Below are 21,987 nucleotides of genomic sequence, written 5' to 3' on the forward strand. Positions count from 1 at the left end.
CCTTTCCTGCTGAATGCATGAGTAACCAAATCCAGTAACCAACTGTACAAAACACTAAGTTTCAGTCTGCAATGTGCTTCCTTGTTGTTTCTAGTGAAATTATTTCCAAAGCACTTAGTTACAAACTGGAACAGCACAGTTTAACTGAAAGAGTGGATTTTACATTTGAAGGACAAGTGGAATGAAACACTGAGATCCTGTAGTGCAGCCGTCATGGTGGCTATACCCCTGATGCAAATCTGTTCCCTTCTGTAACATTCTGTCCTTCCTTTTGTTCTAATCAAGATCTCCAAGTTTAAGCACACACATCGTTGTTTCCCTGCTGATTACTGAAGTTGCTGAAGTTTGTGTTTAATCGTCAAATTGACATTGTATTGAGGTCATTATTGTTAAACTGCTTGTTATCACTTTATGGAAACATGGTCTGTGTTGATTTACGGAGGAGATTACAGGAACGCGGATTTCGGAAGTCAACGCTGGCGTATAAAAGACCCCGCTTGGCCCTCCTGTGGTCACACTTCGACCTGGCTCTTTCGGTGAGGAGCAGCCCCCATCCAGAGCACCTGCCTCACTGAGATCATCTCGTTGAGCAACTTTATGTTTCTCACCCATTACTTTGTCATAATTTTGAACTTGAATTTAAATGAATAATTTCGTTTTAATCAATTAAAAATGTGAACTATAATTTACATTTTAATTCATTTACATTTTGAACATGAATGTGTTTTATGCCAATGCTCTTGTTCTCCTCCACAGTCGACGTAAAGCCGAGATGATGAAACTAGCCATTGCTGTGGTGGCCATGCTGGCGTTGGCCGAGTGCATCCTCCAGTAAGTGTCTCTGAGCTCTGGGAGAGCCACCTCTCCACTGCAACCTCTACCTCACCTCACAAGAATACTCCCCTCTTCTAGCCTAGTACTTATTCTAACAACTGGAGGTACAATCACAGCAAATGAAGTATACATTTCTGTACGGCTTTGCAAATAACTGCCCAGTGAACAGCGAGTTTTGTCAACAGACAGAGCCCCCTCCTCCGTGTGAGTCCGGTCTAACCTCGCTGTACTCCCCAGGGTGCCCCTGGTGAAGGTGAAGACCGCCCGGGATACCCTCGAGGAGCAGGGCCTGTGGGAGCAGGTCCGCCACAAGTACCCCTACAACCCCATGGCCAAGTTCGACCAGAGCCTCATGGTGACCGGCGAGCAGATGACCAACGACGCTGACGTGAGTGGAGGGGACCCCCCCCCCCCCCCCCCCGGGGAGGTCGTTACACTGAATGATGGGGGGAAATCATTGATCTGACAGATGGACGGATGGATGGGTGGATGAGTGGAGGGTGAGGGTAAGGGGGTGAGTGGAGGGTGAGGGTAAGGGGATGAGTGGAGGGTGAGTGTAAGGGGATGAGTGGAGGGTGAGGGTAAGGGGATGAGTGGAGGGTGAATGTTAGAGAGGGTTGGCTGGCGAGACGGACAGCAGACGCATCACTGGTTAGATGAGAGCATAAATGGAAGAAGTAAAAGAGCGTGGAAATGATTCTCCTCCTCCTCCTCCTCCTCCTCCAGCTGGCCTACTTTGGAGTGATCTCCATCGGAACTCCTCCTCAGTCCTTCAAGGTGATCTTCGACAGCGGCTCCTCTAACCTGTGGGTGCCCTCAGTCTACTGCAACAGCGCCGCCTGCAGTATGTACACACGCACACACATACACACATGCGCACACAAACACATACACACTGGCAAGCACACACATACTCTTGCACACACACACACACACTCACAAACACACTCGTAAACACACCCTATGGCATGCAAACACACATTGTGGCACGCACACACACACACACACACACACTAGCGTGCACACAAACTCTGACACCCACACACGCATACTCTTGCGCACACACAAACACTCTCAGGCACGAACACACAGACACACACACATAGTGGGAATCCACATACTATCACACACATAAAAACCCCCACACACACACACACATACTATCTGATGCATGCACACATAGACACGAACACAAACGTACACACACACACACGCTCTCTCTCTCTCGCGTGCCCTCCCTCTCATGCTCTCTTGCGTCTGTGTTCCTTCAGACAACCACGACAAGTTCTCCCCCAGAGCCAGCAGCACCTACAGGTACGACGGCAAGCCCCTGGACATCCACTACGGCACCGGCAGCATGACCGGCGTCCTGGCCTACGACACCGTGACGGTGAGGAGTTGAACCGCCACCCTGGTGCCCATCACCTCCTCTCAGAGGCCTCGTCTTCCTCTGTTGTGTCAATGTGTGTAGCCGATGTCGGGACCGCAGACTCACTCACCGGCCTCTGCAAAAGACTCTGACTCAAGTCAGAGTTCATCTAGAGTAGACTCTGCATGGCCTCCCCCTAACCCCACCCCCCCCCACACTCCTTCTACGCACTTATTGTATGTACGGCGAACGGGTTAACCTAGTGATGGTTAGTGCTTGGCACTTGGTTCTATGAACATCCTTACGGTACCGACAGAGATATATTGTTGTTTCTCTTTCTTCTCACAAATGTAGTTATTGTAAGTCGCTTTGGAGAAAAGCGTCTTAATGCCCTCAATGTTAATGTAAATGAGTGCCTTTGCATGTCTCCCATGTGGGACGAACTGATCCACCTTCATCCCCTGATCCGTTCTCCGTGTTTTCATACATCCACTCAAACAGGTGGCCGGAGCCGCGATCCGCAACCAGATCTTCGGCATGAGCCAGACCGAGGCTCCCTTCCTGCAGCACATGAAGGCCGACGGCATCCTGGGCCTGGCCTACCCCCGCCTCTCCTCCTCCGGCGCCACCCCCGTCTTCGACAACATGATGAAGCAGGGCCTGGTCACCCAGGACATGTTCTCCGTGTACCTCAGCAAGTAAGCCTGGCTCTAGGGCAGCAGTGGCTCAGGAGGGAGAGCGACTCGGTTGGTAACCGGAAGGTTGCTAGTTTGATCCCCGGCTCCTCCTAACTGAGTGTCGAGGTGTCCCTGAGCGACACGCCTCGCCCTCACCGCTGACGAGCTGGCTGTCGCCCTGCGTGGTCGACTCCACCGTCGGTGTGTGAATGCGTGCATGAAAGGGTGATTGTTAGGCGATATTGTGAAGCTCTTTGAGAGGCCACTGGTTAAAAAGGTGTAAGGAAAGCTACACATTGCGCGGTGTGCGCGTGTGAGTCTGCATTAGCGTTACCTCATGTGTAAAAGTGTCCCAGGCAGTAGCATGACAACGGCCATCGACTGTACAAGGTATAAGGTTCCTTCATTCATGTTCTGTTCTGTCCCACGCCCCCTTTCATCTGTGTTTCCGTGCACTACGTGCGTACAGGAACTCCGCCCAGGGCAGCGTGGTGACCTTCGGGGGTGTGGACCCTCACCACTACTCCGGCTCCATCACCTGGATCCCCCTGTCCAGCGAGCTCTACTGGCAGATCACCGTGCACAGGTGAGCGCGGCAGCAGTGTCACAGACGCCGCTAGCGGTTAGCCGTACAATCGGATGGGTTCCATTGAAATGAGGCTAGAGCTCTCTTACTCAAAGACGCTGCATGGCTGTGGTTAGGGCCGGAGATTCTTACTAAATATCCATAAATATCACGATATACTTTACTTTATTATATATACACGATATAATATCATGATATACTAATATCACGATATACTCTACTTGAGGTAAATTGACTTTTTAAGAATGGTATCTAGACTAAAACATCAATAAAAAAGATTCAGTGATCCTCAAAGGCGTATGGTTTCTTGGTCACTAATTATAAAACCAGGCACCACAGCAAGTGAACCTCTTCGTACCCTGACGACACCGTCCCACTGAAACCCTCCAGTCCGTAACACCGCCTGCCTGCCGGGCCCTGCGCTGCTGCCTGCCGTCTGACCCGTCTGACCCGTCTGACCCGTCTCCCCCTCCCTCCTCCAGCGTCTCCGTCAACGGCCGGCCGGTCGCCTGCGTCGGCGGCTGCCAGGCCATCGTGGACACCGGCACCTCTCTGATCGTTGGGCCCCAGAGCGACATCAGCTCCATCAACAGCGCCGTGGGAGCCACCAGCAGCGGCAATGACGTGAGTGAGGGGGCGCCCATGTGGGCGGGGCGGAAGGGTTAACCCTAACCCTAGAACTAGCCCTCACCCTAACCCTAGACCTAACCCTAACCCTAGCCCTAACCCTAGACCTAGCCTTAACCCTAGACAAGGGCTATTCAACCTCCTTAAAGGTCCCATGACATGAAAATCTCAATTTATGAGGTTTTCTAACATAAATATGACTTCCCCTAGCCTGCCTATGGTCCCCCAGTGGCTAAAACTTGCGTTTGGTGTAAAACGAGCACTAGCTGTTCTGCTCGCCTTTGGAAAAAACGGAGGCTCAAGCGCGCTGATTTGGAAATCTGTGCTCATGACGTCATGAGGAATCTCAGCTCCTCCCCTTACTCTGCCTGGCCCGCCCAGAGACGTTGGCCCGCCAATGAGACTCGACCGTGCGAGCGCCACATGTGTGTGTGTGTGAATACACACACTGTAACGCAAGTGTTTCTTGTCGGTTCTTTGACGTGTCTTGTATTTCCACAACGAGACTGTCGTGGGGGTTATCTAAGCCATGGTTGAGAAGGAATTGGGGGAAAGGAACTTTGGTTTGACTCGCTGAAGTACATGAACTGCGACATGCCGCCGGTTGCCGCGAGGCACCATCGCCCGGCAGCGGGCAGCGGGCAGCCGGCCGCAGGCAGCGCGCGGTTCAGTCGACTTCAGGTTGATGTGGAAGAACCAGAGACGTCGCAGAACCCGACAAAGTCGTTTGTGATTCATAATATCGTCTGGAGGCGCACACAATATGTTATATGATATAGATATCTATGTATTATATGATATTATTTAGATATAGAGCTCCAGGACTGTAACGCAAGTGTTGTACACTTCCTTGTTATTTGGATAACCGTCCTGCTGTTGGTGTGATGGCGCATAACACGTCTGGTATTTCTACAACGAGACTCGTATTGGGGGTCATCTCAGCCAAGGTTGAGAATGAATTGGGGGGAAGGAACTTTGGCTTTGACTCCCTCAAGAACATGAACCACGACATGGAGGAGAAAGGGATTGTTGGCGGCGAATGTCTCCCGCTTGAGCCCCGCTGAGGGACCACCGCCGGAGGCGGAGGTCCCTCAGCGCTGCCCGGCAAAGATCCCTTTCTCCTCCTTGTCGTGGTTCATGTTCTTGAGGGAGTCAAAGCCAAAGTTCCTTCCCCCAATTCATTCGCAACCTTGGCTGAGATAACCCCCAATACGAGTCTCGTTGTAGAAATACCAGATACGAGAGTCCGACGTCACACCAACAGCAGAACGGTTATCCAAATAACAAGGAAGTGTACAACACTTGCGTTACAGTCCTGGAGCTCTATATCTAAATAATATCATATACATAGATATCTATATCATATAACATATTGTGTGCGCCTCCAGACGATATTATGAATCACAAACGACTTTGTCGGGTTCTGCGACGTCTCTGGTTCTTCCACATCAACCTGAAGTCGACTGAACCGTGCGCTGCCTGCTGCCGGCTGCCCGCTGCCGGGCGATGGTGCCTCGCGGCAACCGGCGGCATGTCGCAGTTCATGTACTTCAGCGAGTCAAATCAAAGTTCCTTTCCTCCAATTCCTTCTCAACCATGGCTCAGATAACCCCCACGACAGTCTCGTTGTGGAAATACAAGACACGTCAAAGAACCGACAAGAAACACTTGCGTTACAGTGTGTGTATTCACATTGATGTGGACGTTGAAGAACCAGGAACGTCGGAGAACCCAACGCGGTCGTTTGAGATTCATAATATCGGCTCACACAGCTTTTGGCCGTGATAATATATATTATATGATATAGATATCTGTGTAGGCTATATGATAATATTTAGATATAGAGCTCCAGGACTCCCGTGTGTTCTAGAATATTTACAGAACACGGCTAAAAGCTGTGTGCGGCTCGCCATTGCGATACATCCACTGTAAACAGAGCGCATGGTGGCTGCAAGCTGCTCAGGGCCACACCCCCACCCTCCTCCTTGACACGCCCACCGAAACAGCGCATTTGGGGGAAGCTCAATGTGCGACTGGCTCGGAGTGGCTGTAACTCTGCACCACGGCTGAATTTAGGGAACGTCTTTGAATACTGTGTTAGTTGCCCACTAATACCTATATTAAAGAATACATAAAATAGCATGTCATGGGACCTTTAACAAGTGGGCCGAAAATGAAAACCACTGGGGGTTCATGGGCCACACAGAGTATGGGAATGAAATGCTACAAATAAATCGTACTTAAAGTAGTGTTAACTTAATATATATAGTACTACTACATGGAATAAACTTGTCAGACGCATTCCTTCCTTCTTCACTTTTAATCGTATCATTATAAAAGATTTTGTTCTCACATATTTTGGACACGTATTTAGAATTCAACAATGTTGTTTGAATCATCACAAAACAGAACTACTGCACATATGAGACATTTTGAGCCAGTGATTCTGTGAGAAAGATTGCACTGCCTTGTTTGCCTAGTTTGGCTCATCCTGAGACACTCATGCAGCTTCTCATAGGTCATGGAGCAAAGTGCCCTTGTTCTAATGTCATTCATATGAGAAAAGCTAGACTCAAACGTATCGGTTGAGCCAAACATTGTCAGAATAAGTGATGCCAGTTCCTGATTGTGGGGTACTGATACTGGCTAGTATCACCGGCTACAAACAGAAACCTGATTTGCATGCAACTATGTTTCTCCTTTATTTTATTTATTTTTTGCATGCAACCTCTTGCGGGCCAGATTAAGAGGGGCCGCATTTGGCCCACGGGCCGCTAGTTGAATTGGCCTGCCCTAGCCCTAACCCTAGAACTAGCCCTTAACCTAACCCTAGCCTTAACCCTAGTCCTAACCCTAGAACTAGCCTTCAACCTAACCCTAGACCTAACCCTAACCCTAGACCTAATCCTAGACCTAACCCTAACCCTAGACCTAACCCTAAGCCTAGCCCTAGACCTAGCCCTAACCCTAAACCTAGCCCCATCGTCACCTCTCAAACAGCCCTAATGCTGTTCCTCCCTCCTCTCCTTGTGTTCCAGTTCGTCGTCAACTGCAACGGCATCCAGCAGATGCCCGCTGTGGTCTTCCACATCAACGGCCACAAGTTCAGCCTCCCCGCCTCTGCCTACGTCCGCCAGGTATAACTGTGTGTGTGCGTGTGTATGTTGGTCTGTGTGTGTGGGTGTGTACGTCGGTGTGTGTGTGTGTACGCGGGTGTCTTTGTGTGTGTGTGTGCTCAACACCAGACCAATGAAGTAAATGGTCCAACTTTTCCTCGAATATTTCTGCGGGAACTGATTTGATTTGGGAAGCGACGTTGTCCACACGCGGAAGACGAAGCACTCATCTCTTAAATAAGAATACCGCCCAGCTCGACAGTCCCTCTCTAACTGGTGTCTCTCTCCCTCCTCTCCCTCCCTCTCTCTCCCCCTCCCTCCCTCCCGCTCCCTCTCTCTCCCTCCCTCTCCCCCCAGTCCAAGTACTACGGCTGCCGCAGCGGCATGGCGTCCGGAGGCAGCAACCTGTGGATCCTGGGAGACGTGTTCATCAGGGAATACTACTCCATCTTCAGCCGGGCCCAGAACATGGTCGGCCTCGCCACGGCCCGCTAAACGCCCTCGCCCCGGGCTCCGCCTCCTACTGGCGGACACACAACCACCACGCACCCCCTTCCCAGCATTCTTTGAATAAACGAAATGTCAAGCAACTACTTCTTGTTTGTGCCGTTTTGTGCGTGTGAACAAACATCCAATGTGCACGGATGTGAGAAAATGCCGTCGTAACGAGTTCCTTAGCCCCCACTCCACCTAGGGGACGCAGCCTGGTGGGGTTAGAAATCCGGTTTATCGTGGAAGTTGCAGCAAATGAACATGACAAGGGTGCTCCACTGCCATGCAGGAGACCTCTCCCTGGGTGTGTGTGGTGACGGCTGGTTTAACCTGTTGCACACTGATGACTCACTGTGCAACGGGTGTGCAGCCTCACCCACCTGTCAGAGTCCAATCAGACTCTGACTGGTGAGGCTGCCTAAACCAGCCATCATCCACATACTCTCCACAGCCAATAATGGCCTTTAACATGAGACCATATGGTGGAGTTAACGAGCGTTCCTCCTCACGACCTAATCAGTACCAAACATGGCTGATCAGTAGATTCATGTTTGTATCTGAAAAGGTCACTCAGACTGATTATTTAAGTGTAGAGCTAAAGGGGAGATATTATGCCACCAGGTGTGGTTGTGATTAGCTGCTACAAGTCGTTCTCTGCCTTTTGAAACGCTGCCTGTGCTTTAGCTACATCCTAAGTGGGGGTGTCCACCTAGATGCATGCTGGGTAGATAAGTCTACCAGTCTTCCCAGTGGACTGTAGCAAATGGTGCTGATCTATCCATCATACATCCAGCTAGACACGCCCACTTGTGATGTCACCAAAACAAATATTGACTGTTGAGGCATAGTATGAATATCTTTAAGGATAGATATTATGTGGAAGTGGAAGTTCAGAAAGGTTAATGTTTTGGAATTACATTCCATTGCTATTTATGATCCTGTTTTGTCTGTGAAGCAAGCTATCAAGATTCCAAACTGGTATTTTGATTACATGTGTTTCAATGGCAGTGTACCTTAAACAAGTTTCAACCTGCCAGCGAATCTCTGGTCAGACAAAGCCAGCGCTGCTGTGAACATTCTGAACAACATACCTGAACGGCTGGCATTCACAAGGCTCTGAAGGTGGGTCATTCCACCTCCTGTCACACGCATAGTTCAACCTGCAACTGTTAACGTTTTATCCATTCTCATTAAGGATGTGAATTATAGTTGACATCAAATCCCGTTTTGATGGCTGAGTCGGGACCCCAGGAGGGCGGGACAACGGAAGGCAACGACAACCTTGATTGGATGTCCAAACTGCCATCCAGACTGCAGCGCGTTTCATTGTGGAATCTGGCTATCCCAGGTAGGCTGCAGCACTGGGATCATCTTTTTGTTGTCATCCAGCTAGCCTGGTCGGCTGATAGAGGCAACACAGACATACAGAATGCTCACTGGAAGGAGGGATCCCCATTCTGCGTTCCTTCTCAAGATTTCCTCCTTGCTAATTAGTTGTTTTTCTCGCCCTCTTGGGGGCTAGGGTCGGGGGGGGGGGGTCATACATATATGGCCTGAGCCCTGAGCCTGGACCTGTGATTAAGGGCTATACAAATCGAATTGAATTTAATTGAATTGCTTAATGAATACATTTAACCATTATTTATAATTAGCCTACTTCCCACACATGAGTTACAAGTGTTGCAGCCTCAGTGAACTGTAGCGACAGCGAGTGTGTGCGTATGACGGATGTGCGTTGTGTGCTCTCAGGCAGCCATGACACCATGGGTTATGACCTGGACATGGAATCCGACATCCTGGATCCGGAATCACTTATACCCGTGAGCAAGCTGCACTGCGTGCGTGCTTTGATACACAAATGGGCCACCACCCAGGTCAGTGCAACCTCTACGATGGTCCACTCCATGTAGAACAGGGGGTGTAACCTAGACTCTGCATATCCCCCCCCCACCCCCCTTCAATGGAGAGAACTAAAAACGGCTTCGCTCTTCAGATGCAATAAAGTGTTGTATAATATCCTCTAGATGGGATTGCTCATGTAAAGTAAAACTCACCTGTTCAAACTCACACACAACGTCTAACTGATCACTGTTTTGATTGTTTGTTTGTTTTGTTTTGTCTTGTTTTTGTTTTATTTTTTTATTTATTATATTTATTTATTTATTTATTTATTTATTTATTTATTTATTTTTTCACAATGTCTTGTTTTTTAAACGATTTATGATGACTATATGCTCTGTAAGGTGACCTTGGGTGTCTTGAAAGGCGCCTCTAAATTAAATGTATTATTATTATTATTATTATTAAAGTAGGCAACAGTCGCCGGCAGCTGCCCTTTCTGTTCAGTGCTCGGGGTTTGGTTCCTGAGTTTAATATACAAACAAAGCTGTTGAGTCAATACACGCAGTATGTAAGCAATACAAAAAAGACTCCTATCTTACTGACCATTGTGCGTTCGCGACACAGGAGTTGAACATTTGCCAACAGCTGGACGCGGGGGTTCGGTTCTTCGACATGAGGGTGGCACGGAAACCCGACGACCCTGACCCCACCCGCACCTTCTTCTACCACGGCCTGTACACCCACAGCGACGTGGAGGTGAGGCTCACTCTGGGGGGTGGTTGTCTGCTTCACCCGAGTGGCCGGAGGCCAAGGTGTCTGATTGGCTGAATGGGGCCCAATGGGGCGGGGCGGGGATCAGAAGGAATGGTTGATCCGGTTTGTGGCTTGGTCGGGGATAGTTGGAGTGCCTGCTGTCTGATAGGTACAACATGGATCAGATCCCATCGGTAATTCTATCGGGTCACGCAGCAGTGGGACTGTCTGTTAGGAAGTTAGAGATTCTCAATATAAAAGAAAACTGAATGGCATCGACCTCTTCATCCGTGAAAGCTATTACTTTCTGTTTCCATCCATTACGGTCTGCTAAATAACTGTATAATATAGTCAAGCTCTTGTAAAAACAAAAAAATAGCAAAAAAAAAAAAGGAAATGTTTCCTTCATTATAATGTCTTTAAAGCCTGTGATGTTCCCGGACTGATGATGAAATAGAAATGAAACGGAGTCGGGGGATTTTCCAACACTGAAATTAGTGAAAAAGTTTGCGTATCAATAATTAAGTTTGGGATTCCAACTCTGATGAAATACCTCAGAAGAAGAACATTGAGCCGCTGTGTGGCCCGTGTGATACGAAGCCGTTCACTGAGCAGCTCTTTGTTCAGACCGTCCTCAGCACCGTCAGCCACTGGGCCGCGGGTCACCCCACCGAGGTCCTGTTACTGGCCCTGTCCCACTTCAGGGGGATGGAGGACCACCACCACCAGCACCTCATCGACTTCATCACACAACTGTTTGGAGCCAAACTCGTCCTTGTCGCGGTAAACATCACGACGTGGGAAATGTACTGTTATGAATGTTAGGAGATACTTTTTTTAGTGGGAGTCACACAACGGAAGGGATTAAATACCATATTATATTAATATGTTTCACTTTGCATGCACACGTTGGGTTACATTTACATTAAGGGCATTTAGAACGCTTTTACCCAAAGCGACTTACAATAAGTACATTTGTCAGAAGGAAGAGAAACAACAACCGACAGCCTTACTGTCGGTACAGTAAGGCTGTTCATAGAACAAAGTGTACCAAGCACTAAGAATAACTAGGTCAACCCATTCCCATATACAACAAAGATAGCTCGGATAAGATTCTACACAACACTAAGTATTACATGTTTACATTAAGTGCCAGGACGTTCAACATACAATTAGTGTGTACATTAAGTGCCAGGACATACAACACACAATTAGTGAGTACATTAAGTGGCAGGACGGTACAACATACAATAAGTTTGTACATTGAGTTCCAGGACGTACAGCATATCTTCCCACCAACAGGACCAGCCTACGCTGCGGTTCTGCTGGGATTCGGGTCGACACATCCTCGTCTCCTATGACCATCCGGCGAACCACAACCTGCAGATGTGGAGGAAGATCCCCTACTTCTACGGAAACACGATATTCCCCTCCGAGGTGGTGACCGTACTGGACAAGAAGCTCAGGACTCAAACTCCTATAAACTGTACGTTATCTTGTGAACGGAGGCTTCCATTCATACTGCTGCTGTTGTGCTCACGGTTTGAATCAGTTTCACCTGTGTTGTCCAACCAGACTTTGACTTTGACCATTTCCGGTGTCACACTGGATATGGCAGTGGTTATTGTTCTCATGGTCTGAAATTGTACACTTGTTGTATAAAACTGTCTGTTGTGCAAAATATTTCACGAATAATTATGTGAAATATGGAAATATGTTACACAACACTAATTATGTTCGCTATAACTGTCAAGGATCTCCGATTATTCCAGTGTTCGCCTTTGTCATCATCAAAGCATCGTGTCTCGAGCTCTGTTCCGCTCTGAAAGCTTCTCTCTCTGTGTTCTTCAGACTTCTTTGTGTGCGGTCTGAACCTGACCTTGCCGGACGGACTGGGGGCGTTGAAGTACCTGTCCAAGACCCTTCGGAGCGTGACTCTAGAGGGGCTCCCCTATCTGCTGGACTGGGTGAACAGGCAGTATCCAGGGCCCTTCAACGACCACATCAACATCATCGCCTCAGACTTTGTGAATCTCCTCGACTTTGTCTCCACCGTCGTTCAACTCAATGGCAAAATGCCAGCCCTTCTGAACAAATGAGACGTAGCCTACTTTTTTTTATTTTTTATTAGATAACACTTATTAAATATTATGAATTATTTTAATAGGCCTACAGAAGCAGACTAAGTGTGAAAGATCTATACTGGGGAAATGTAACATGAAATGTATGCGCACATTTTTTAAAAGCGATACATGCATGTGTGAATATCTTTGCAAGCTCATAGTTTATTCATTCATCATGAACTGCCTACACGTAAAAACACACTCACACACACACTGCTCTGGCCACAGTGCCATCGTGTGGCGGAATCATTGAACTGCATGTACGGTGGGACATGCCCCCGCCCGGGACATGTTAGTCCCGTGTCACGGTGACACAGGGAGTCCTCCTCATAGTGAGTAAGCAGACTTTGACAGCTTACACCCGGTTTACATCAGGTGTCCCGGTAGGATGTTAAGACTGGCCCGGGGCCGGTCTGTGTCACAGAGTAGCTTAGCCCGCCTGCTGAGCAGAGCCGTTCTTGGAGCAGACGCTGTGCAGCAGCAGACCACAGAGAGACAAGTCAGGGGGTTCGGACACACACACCACCACCAACACCACTTCCACCTCCAGAACCCAGCGGGACGGGACAGAACCCTGCTCCCGGAGCAACAGTCGGCCGCCCGCTTCGGCTGCAGGTAAAGACTCCTGCGGGTCTCCCTGTACCACAACGTGTACGTCTGACATCGGGATTCAAACCGTGGTCCTCCAACCCTGTGAGAGACACTTGGTATCGGCGCTTATCGCTTTGTGATTACGTGAAGGTGAAAGGGTTGTGCAGGGCTGCGTGTCTCGTGGCTAACTGTTAGCCCGGATGCTAATGTTGTGAAACTGGAGAGCCGAGGAAGGAGAGCAGGGGGCGGTCTGTCCATGAGGCTCTCTGTCCAGGAGGCTGTCTGTCCATGAGGCGTTGTGATCATGTGGACGTGAAGGGGTGTGTTGGATGGCAGTGTTCCGGGAGGGTCGACCCCCCGTGGCTTACTGTTAGCCTGGCTGCTGATGTTGTGAAGTGGAGCGCAACGCAAGAGGAGGAGAGCAGGCTGGTGTCCATTAGGATTTATGTGGAGCAAGGTTATAACTAGTCAAGCTTCAGCATCCTGTATTTTTAGATGATGTTGCTGTCCCGACAGAGATATATTGTTGTTTCTCTTTCTACTTACAAATGTACTTATTGTAGTTCACTTAGGGTAAAAACGTCTGCTAAATGCCTTAAATGTAAATTTGATGATGTTTTTCTATTTGTTGGCTACCGTGTTGTTTGCGTTTTATTCCACGTGAATAAATATCTCCTTGTATGAGCTGTATATATGGCTATAACATTAACTATAAGATAGTTAACAGGATCGTTGTTGTGGTTTTGTGTCCACCAGTCTAAGGATGGCGTCCGGGACTCCTCCCCCTCCCCCCACCCCTCCAAAACACACCAACCGACTCTACGAGGAGAAGTCCCCCTATCTCCTGCAGCACGCCCACAACCCCGTGGACTGGTGAGGGGTCGGAATCCACGTTGTTCAGGACCCTTTGTTTACGGTGTCAGAGATTATTATCGTTCAAATCCTGTTCTTGTCTTCGTCTAAGGTACGCTTGGGGACAGGAGGCCTTCGACCGGGCCAAACAGGAAGACAAACCCATCTTCCTGTCAGGTAAACTACATTTTATAATTTTCATTCAGGGCAGGACGCTTTTATCCAACGGTGCATACGCACCAAGAGTCAACCATGCAGGCCTGTCTGCCTGGAGCAGTGATGGTGAGGTGTCTTGCTCAGGGACACCTTGACACTCAACCAAAGGTTGAGCCTGGGTTCGAACTAGCAACCTTCCAGCTACAGGTCAACCCACTCTACAGACGATATATATATTATATAAACTATAATTTAAAGGGGTATTGTAGTGCATGATCACATTGTCCTTTCCTCTATGTTATACATGCATGACGATGTAAACACGTATACGTGTAAACGTATTGTTCTTCCTATGCTCTACTTTCAGTGAGCTATGTCAAATCCTACTGTGTTGTCCTTCCTGTGCTATACTTACAGTGGGCTACTCGACCTGTCACTGGTGCCACGTGATGGAGCGCGAGTCCTTTGAGGACGAGGAGATCGGACGGCTGCTCAGTGAGAACTTTGTCTGCATCAAAGTGGATCGGGAGGAGAGGCCGGACGTGGACAAGGTCTACATGACGTTCGTACAGGTGAGGACGTCTGTATGTATTTATTTATTCAGTCAGTCAGCTTCAGACACGCTTTCATCTCAAGGCGCTTGTTAGGGAATGGTGAGAATCGAGCATGAATCAAGACACACACACACACACACACACACACACACACACACACACACACACACACACACACACACACACACACACACACACACACACACACACACACACACACACACACACACACAGTGTACTTAAAGGGCCCCTTTTATGCCCCCAGGTGTGAGTGTGAATAGCCGTTACAAACCGTTTGAAAATCGGCCTTTTCCTGTGTCACAAGTGGGAGTGTCCACCTAAATGTATGATTGATAGATAGGCAACATTTGCTGGGTAGGCTGGCAGACAGATTTTTCCAGCGGTCATTGTGGACGCCCACTTGTGATGTCACATTAAAAGACAGGAATAGGCCGATTTTTTAAACGGCTTGTAACGTCTGATCACACTCACACCTGGAGGTAAGATAGGGCCCCTTTAACTCCTACGGTAACTCACCGTGTGTCTTCTCTCCAGGCTACGAGTGGCGGAGGTGGATGGCCCATGAGTGTGTGGCTGACCCCTGACCTTCGACCTTTCATCGGGGGCACGTACTTCCCTCCCAGAGACGCCGGAAGGAGACCGGGACTCAAAACGGTCCTCAGAAGAATCATGGAGCAGGTCAGATGACTGCCGAGTGCTCAGCTGATTCTTGCTGAATAAATGTGTCCAAAACATTGCTTTTGTTGCAGTTGGTTTGTTTTTAACTCTAATTATTTGATCAATCAACAAATTCTAGTTCTACAAATGACCACAAGCAAAAAAAACGGAACATCAGAACTATTTAAAAACGCCTCAGTAAACGTAGAAAACTTTGATTTTTTCAAAATGAAGTGTTATTGTTCCTCCTTTATTTTAAGGTTAACCAGCCAGCACCAAATGACCGATTTTAAAATGTTTTAACTGTATGCATGTATACTGTAGTATTTATGTCAATTATGGCCCCCATTGCACTCCTGATCATCCCTGGAAGGAGGGATCCCCCACTATGAAGGAGGGATCCCCCACTCTGAAGGAGGGATCCCCCACTATGAAGGAGGGATATCGCTAATAAAGGGAGGGGTTTCTAGCCCTCTGGGGGGCTAGGGTCATGGGGGGGGGGTCCTAAACACACAGCCTGTTAAGCCCTTTGAGGCTGTACCGGTGATTAAGGGCTAATGAACTTGAATATAATTGTCCATCCTTCCATGTGTTGTCCTCCAGTGGCAGACCAACCGGACCGGACTAGAGTCCAGTGGCGAGCGCGTCATGGAGGCTCTGAGGAAGGGCACCGCCATCGCTGCGGCCCCCGGAGAGGCCCCGCCCCCGGCCCCGGACGTGGCCAATCGCTGCTTCCAGCAGCTGGCCCACTCCTATGAGGAGGAGTACGGGGGCTTCAGAGACGCCCCCAAGTTCCCCACACCAGGTGGGGCGCACGCACGTACACCCACGCACACGCCCACAGACACACACACGTACGCACACAGACACACTGGAAAATTTACCTTAAAAAAGTGTTTTGGGCTGAAGGTGAATTGTTAATTTGTTTTGCTTTTGTTCTCTCGCTCTTTCGTTGATTTGTTCTGTCTTTCGTTCTTTTATTGTTTTGTTAATTCGTTCTTTTGTTCATTGGTTTGAAATTTGGTTCCGTAGTTTTTTTCTTAATTGGGTATATGGTTAATTTGTTCTACGGTTTATTGGTTCTATCTTGCAATCTTTTGTTCTTTTGTAAATGATTATTTTTCTTTACTTTCTGTCTGTCTGTCTGTCTGTCTGTCTGTCTGTCTGTCTGTCTGTCTGTCTGTCTGTCTGTCTGTCTGTCTGTCTGTCTGTCTGTCACTCTGTCTGTCTGTTTGTCTGTCTGTCTGGCTGTCTGGCTGTCTGTCTGTCTGTCTTTGTATCCATCTCTACTCTTTCCCTCTATATGGCTAGTTTATCGCCTTACTACGTTGCACGTAATAAGGTTATTAGGTTGTTACTACAACTCTGAGTCCTCTCAATATGGCGCCGTATTGCCCACAACATATCCCATGATGCATTCTGATGACCCCCCCCCCCCCCCCCCCTCCTGGCCCCCCTCCAGTGAACCTGATGTTCCTGATGTCGTACTGGGCCCTGAACCGCTCCACCACCGAGGGGGCCGAGGCCCTCCAGATGACCCTGCACACCCTCCGCATGATGGCCCTGGGGGGCATCCACGACCACGTGGCTCAGGTGGGCCCTGGGGCGTGTTCCGATATCCATACAATCCGTACTCACTGTACTTAGAAAATAATGATGTTATAATGATAATGAAGCTCAAAATAGAAAGCATAATTGGTTCCATAAATACCAAACACTTGCGGACTGGAATAACGTAACACCATCAAAGCTGGTATTAACTATGTCATATACAGTCTGCTACTTTCATGTCTCATTATGTAATTTGTTTATTACCAAGATCTAGCTCGAATGGGGTGAAGAGGTTATCGGACATCGAATGTGGAGCTGCGTGTTCTGTCTGTCATTAATCAGAACGACCGCATGTGAGGCAGTAACTGCATCACATTATCAGGCTGCAGTTTCTATTGTCCCTACAGTATGCGTACGCTTAGTTGAATACATTAGTCCCAAGTCTCTTTCTATGAAGGGTTTGTGTGCGATCCTAAAATGCACTCCTACACTCACCCCCGATCCCACTTCTCAAAATATCTAAAACATTTCATAGACTTGGTCTTCCTTGGATTTAAGGGGAAGCTGAACTTATTCAAACGGGCAGTTCTGCATTGCAGCTGCAGCAGTGTTCAGTGGGACGGTCTCCGGAGCCGCCTCCCACTGAGCTGGGCTCTCGTGACGTGAAGGAAGCGCAGGCAAGGCGGGGCTAGGAGCTCTACTGACAGTTAGAGGAGCCAATGGATGTTAGAAGATTTAGTCACATGCTTTTGAATGCTTTTCATTGGTTCAATATTTGTTAAAGCTTCAGACTGACGTAAAGGGTGAGGAATACCATGGATTTATGAACATTTTAAAAGACGAATGATGGAGACGAGGTTTCTGCTCTACAGTGATATGCTTGTTGTTCTATATTGGTTGGTTCACTTGGTATACTAAAGGCAGTTGAGAATTGAAATTGAACTGATGAATTCATCTTTGATGCATGCATATACAAGTTAATATACTACATGCATATACTCTCTCTGTCTCTCTCTACTTCTCTGTTTCTCTGTCCTACTCACTCTCTGTCTCTCTCTGTTTCTCTCCCCTGCTGTCTCTCTTTCTCTCTCTCTCTTGTCCGTCCATATAAAATAGTCTACTCGACTACTTAACACTCTTAGAATAGCACTTTGATTCTGAAGTGCCGGCACTTTGCATTGCAGCAGCGATCTAATGCCGTTGTAATCCCCTGTGGAGGAAAATCTCATCTGTAATCAATCCTGATGGGTTTAGGCCGGACACTTAAAGGTGGACTGAAATAAACAAAGTCTGAAAGCGGTCGGTCTCACGCTCACTAGGGGCGGCATGTGGCTCAGGAGGTAGAGCGGGTTGGCTGGTAACCGGAAGGTTGCCAGTTCGATCCCCGGCTCCCCCTAGCTGTGATCGTCGAGGTGTCCTTGAGCGAGACACCTCACCCTGACTGCTCCCGACGAGCTTGCTGTCGCCCTGCGTGGCTGACTCCGCCGTCGGTGTGTGAATGTGTGCATGAAGGGGTGAATGTTGGGCAGTATCGTAGAGCCGCTGGTTAGAACAGCGCTAACCTATAAACGCAGTCTGCTTACCGTTGACCGTTCCCTCAGGGCTTCCACCGGTACTCGACAGACGCCTCCTGGCATGTGCCGCACTTCGAGAAGATGCTGTACGACCAGGCCCAGCTGGCCGTGGCCTACGTCACCGCCTTCCAGGTGGGTGATGGTTCCCTACCGGTCTCCTGTGTGCTTTAATGGTCGGAGGAAATGCACCCACACACACACGGTGTTGTAATGGGGTAGATTCACAGAGGTAAAGAGATGTAGACGCGCGACTGACCTAAAAGTTGATGACTAAAACAAAGCCTAGAACGATGTACTATAATTACTACTAATATTACCTTGGGAAGGAAGTCAGCAGGAATCACATGATACAATGTTGAAATGGTTTTGTAAAGATTGCGTTTCATAAAATATTTAGATATGACATTGAGATTTTTTGAGTTTTCTCTGTGTTTTAACGCCAAAGTCATGGTTTAGTATCTTGAGGTCCGCGGTGTACAGAACCCAACGTCATTTATTCAAATGTACCATTTGCCCATGCTCGGTAGCGCCCTCTGTGGGGCGACATTGGTATTCTTCCACTGAGGTTCCAATCCCGTCAGAAACGTTTCGTCACACGCTGCACAGGAACACAATGAGCAGCTATCGGGAACGGAAACGACGCGAGCGGGATTCCAGGCTCCCTCGAAACGAACGCGATATGAGTGAAGCAGGGTGGCAGCATTGAAAACCAGCACAGAACATTAACGATGTGGACAATAGCTGGGCTCTGTCACCGGGAGCAGCCTGAGGGCGCTTCGTTTAATCACCCCATTGTTCGCCCTGATGTGTGACATTGACCAATCCGAAATACTCGATTCCGATTCTTTTTTTTACCAAATACCCGTTCCTCCACGCTGACTCGCGTTGCCTGGCTGGTAGGACCGCATTCGGCCGTGTAAACCTACCCAACCCTGCTGATACGGAGCACCACGATAAGACCTCTGTTGAAGCCATGTAAACATCCGTATTGTGCTCTGTTGTGGCTGATATCAGCAATCGGATATCAAGGGTTCAGTATCAGGGTGATGGTCACTACCCTCGCTGCCCGTTCAGACCGGGGGGTTCGGACAAGCAGATGGCACTGGGATCAAACGGCACCGTCAAATAACGCCGTTAGGAAATAGATGTTCATCATCAGGTTCGAAAACAGGGAGCCTGAAATGGCAGTTACCATTGCTGGCATCGTAGAGATCCCTTCAAAAAGCTGTTAGTTGCTACAATGCTTGATGCTGCATCGGTATAAACTCGGTCTCGGCCCATGCTCAAGTTCAGGAATCGGAATCGGTATCTGGAGGGGGAAAAAAGGGTATCGGAACATCTCTATATTAATTTGGACACAAACACGCAGATGCACGCAAGCGATGTATAAATAAATCAGTTAATGGGAAAGCAGGTTGCTACACGCCATCTAGGTGGCTGCTACACCCCTGTACCTCGGGGACTTTAACAGGGCTCCTCCAGACAGAAGGAGGCAGGGTGGTGGGGTTGGAGAGCCGATTCGTTGTAGATGTTTGTAGATAATGATGCTGGTGCCCCATGTTGCCATGGAGGAGATCTCCCCCTGTGTGTGTGTGTTTGTGGGACGGCTGGACCAACCTGTACACACTGATGGCTCAATGTGCCAAAGGTGTGCAGCCTCACCCAGCCCCAGAGTCCAATCAGACTCGGCCAGGTGAGGCTGCAACAACCAGCTATCATCCCCCACTCTCTCCCCCAGAAGACTAGTGGTTAGCTGTGAGGCTATTGCTGTGAGAACAGTGCTTCATGCAACGCCATGCTACCCTATGTGGGTGCATGTCAATAATAGAAAGCGTCTCGGTTAAGGTTAGCCCATGCTGCAGGTACCCCACTACTCAGCTGCATTCTGGGATGTTCTTGGTGTGTTCCAGGTGTCGAGAGAGCAGTTCTTTGCGGATGTGGCCAGGGATATACTGGTCTACGTCTCGAGAGACCTGAGTGACAAGGTGAGACATCCCTTCCCTTGTTAGCACTCCTCTGTGTGTGTGTGTGTGTGTGTGTGTGTGTGTGTGTGTGTGTGTGTGTGTGTGTGTGTGTGTGTGTGTGTGTGTGTGTGTGTGTGTGTGTGTGTGTGTGTGTGTGTGTGTGTGTGTGCGTACATCAATCATACGGAGACCTTCCCACTCAATTGACCCGACCTATCTCCGATGTGTGTCCCTGTATTTTTTTTATATTCTTTTGCCTTTTCCAAAGAAGATAGTAATTGGAAAAATATAATAAACCGCCTCTCATAATGTTTCTGGGTTCATCCTGTGTGTGTGTGTGTGTGTGTGTGTGTGTGTGTGTGTGTGTGTGTGTGTGTGTGTGTGTGTGTGTGTGTGTGTGTGTGTGTGTGTGTGTGTGTGTGTGTGTGTGTGTGTGGTTGAGGTCAACCAGCTGCCTGGGTTTTGACAAACGCCTCAAGTCCTCGTTCACTCACATGCTTGTTCGCTCACATGCTCTCTCTCTCTCTCTCTCTCTCTGGGTCAGCCCGACTCTACATGCGTGGCGGCCATTTTCTTTTGATTGATGACTGGACCGCACCGAGGGGCACACGCAATTAAGACGCGTGCTCTTTTGTGATCGTTATATTCTCCCAAGATTTATTATGTAATTATACGGCAATTAGTTATTACGGCATGCAAGTCATTTCTCTGGGCCGGATATTGTGTGTCAGTTTTTGCTGTGTCGTGGAAGCGTTTCGCACAGGGTTACCTTGAAACAGGTGGCATTCCTCCTGAAATAACATTTTGTACGTATTTGTATGATGTGTGGCTCTAGTCTCGTGCACCTTTTTAAGAAAATTAAGATGAATTATTTGCTTTCATGAATAAGAATATAGCCATATGTATATTAGGAATACAGCGATGTCGGCCTTGTTTTATTAAACAGTGAGCGGCCACAACAGTTCGGTCCATTAATGGAAAACAAATTATTATTATTGTACGTTTTTGGATAAAAGCGTCTGCTAAATGCCCTAAAGGTAAATGTAAAACCAAGCAAGGGTAAGGACCTCTGTTGATTGGCTTAGAAACCGAGTGATTAGTTTTGAGTACGCCCCCTGGTGTAACCTTAAGAGAAGCAGCGCCTGTTCAGATGTGTTTATCAGATGTAGCTCACCAAGGAGAAGGGTACCAAGGCTCCCTAACACGATGGAATCACTCCTCTTTGGTTTGACTGAAGCCAAAGTGTTGCTATCCTGAGAGAGACGTCCCAGCATGCACATGGGCAGCCATGCACTGACAGCCTGTCACAGTGTGCACATCGTCAATGTTATCTGACTGATATAATGTGACCAATCACCGACAAGGGGTGGGTGTTGTGGGGCTTTGCGCTGCGTTCATGATCGTTTTGACTGGAAACACGGGAGGGAGGGGCGGGCTGGCTCTGTTTGTTTGGGATCTCGCTTCAAAAACCAACAGAAGTGACGTCGCGCAACCTCGCTGATCCAACCTTTTTAGACCTCAAATGGCATTCTAGGACCTTCAATGGCTGCCCAGACGGCGTTCGTTGACCTAACCTTCTACCTGCGGACCGCCCCCTCTCCCCCCCCACAGTCCGGGGGCTTCTACAGCGCGGAGGACGCAGACTCGG

General features: G+C 48.6%; 3 protein-coding genes across 4 annotated transcripts; all 3 read left to right on the plus strand.

Annotated features, from left to right (window-relative positions):
• Window positions 1-95: 95 nt before the first annotated feature.
• On the plus strand, window positions 96-7,799 carry LOC132446190 (pepsin A-like). Of its 2 annotated transcripts, none has more exons than XM_060036344.1 (10): window positions 96-536; window positions 757-831; window positions 1,072-1,222; window positions 1,561-1,678; window positions 2,106-2,224; window positions 2,705-2,901; window positions 3,350-3,466; window positions 3,949-4,090; window positions 7,132-7,230; window positions 7,567-7,799. In XM_060036344.1, exons 1-10 carry the CDS (start codon window positions 412-414, stop codon window positions 7,702-7,704), a joined length of 1,281 nt encoding a protein of 426 aa, XP_059892327.1. In that variant the 5' UTR covers window positions 96-411; the 3' UTR covers window positions 7,705-7,799. The 2 variants fall into 2 exon arrangements, with proteins under 2 accessions (XP_059892327.1, XP_059892328.1); XM_060036345.1 differs by lacking the exon at window positions 96-536 and adding an exon at window positions 564-584.
• An 879-nt stretch (window positions 7,800-8,678) lies between these two features.
• On the plus strand, window positions 8,679-12,583 carry LOC132446295 (PI-PLC X domain-containing protein 1-like). The gene is made up of 7 exons (XM_060036514.1): window positions 8,679-8,823; window positions 8,897-9,049; window positions 9,451-9,575; window positions 10,168-10,299; window positions 10,924-11,079; window positions 11,599-11,782; window positions 12,148-12,583. The coding sequence occupies exons 2-7, from the start codon at window positions 8,932-8,934 to the stop codon at window positions 12,393-12,395; spliced, it is 963 nt and encodes a 320-aa protein (XP_059892497.1). The 5' UTR covers window positions 8,679-8,823; window positions 8,897-8,931; the 3' UTR covers window positions 12,396-12,583.
• A 77-nt stretch (window positions 12,584-12,660) lies between these two features.
• Window positions 12,661-21,986, plus strand: spata20 (spermatogenesis associated 20; the record flags this gene model as incomplete). The annotated part of the gene is made up of 10 exons (XM_060037235.1): window positions 12,661-13,034; window positions 13,767-13,883; window positions 13,975-14,039; window positions 14,436-14,590; window positions 15,128-15,271; window positions 15,854-16,055; window positions 16,713-16,843; window positions 18,403-18,507; window positions 20,286-20,360; window positions 21,951-21,986. Coding segments are annotated over exons 1-10 (1,257 nt in total), but the record flags the coding sequence as incomplete, so codon positions are not given.
• Window position 21,987: the final 1 nt, after the last annotated feature.

Source organism: Gadus macrocephalus, chromosome 18, assembly GCF_031168955.1.
Source record: "Gadus macrocephalus chromosome 18, ASM3116895v1".
Lineage (NCBI taxonomy): Eukaryota > Metazoa > Chordata > Actinopteri > Gadiformes > Gadidae > Gadus > Gadus macrocephalus.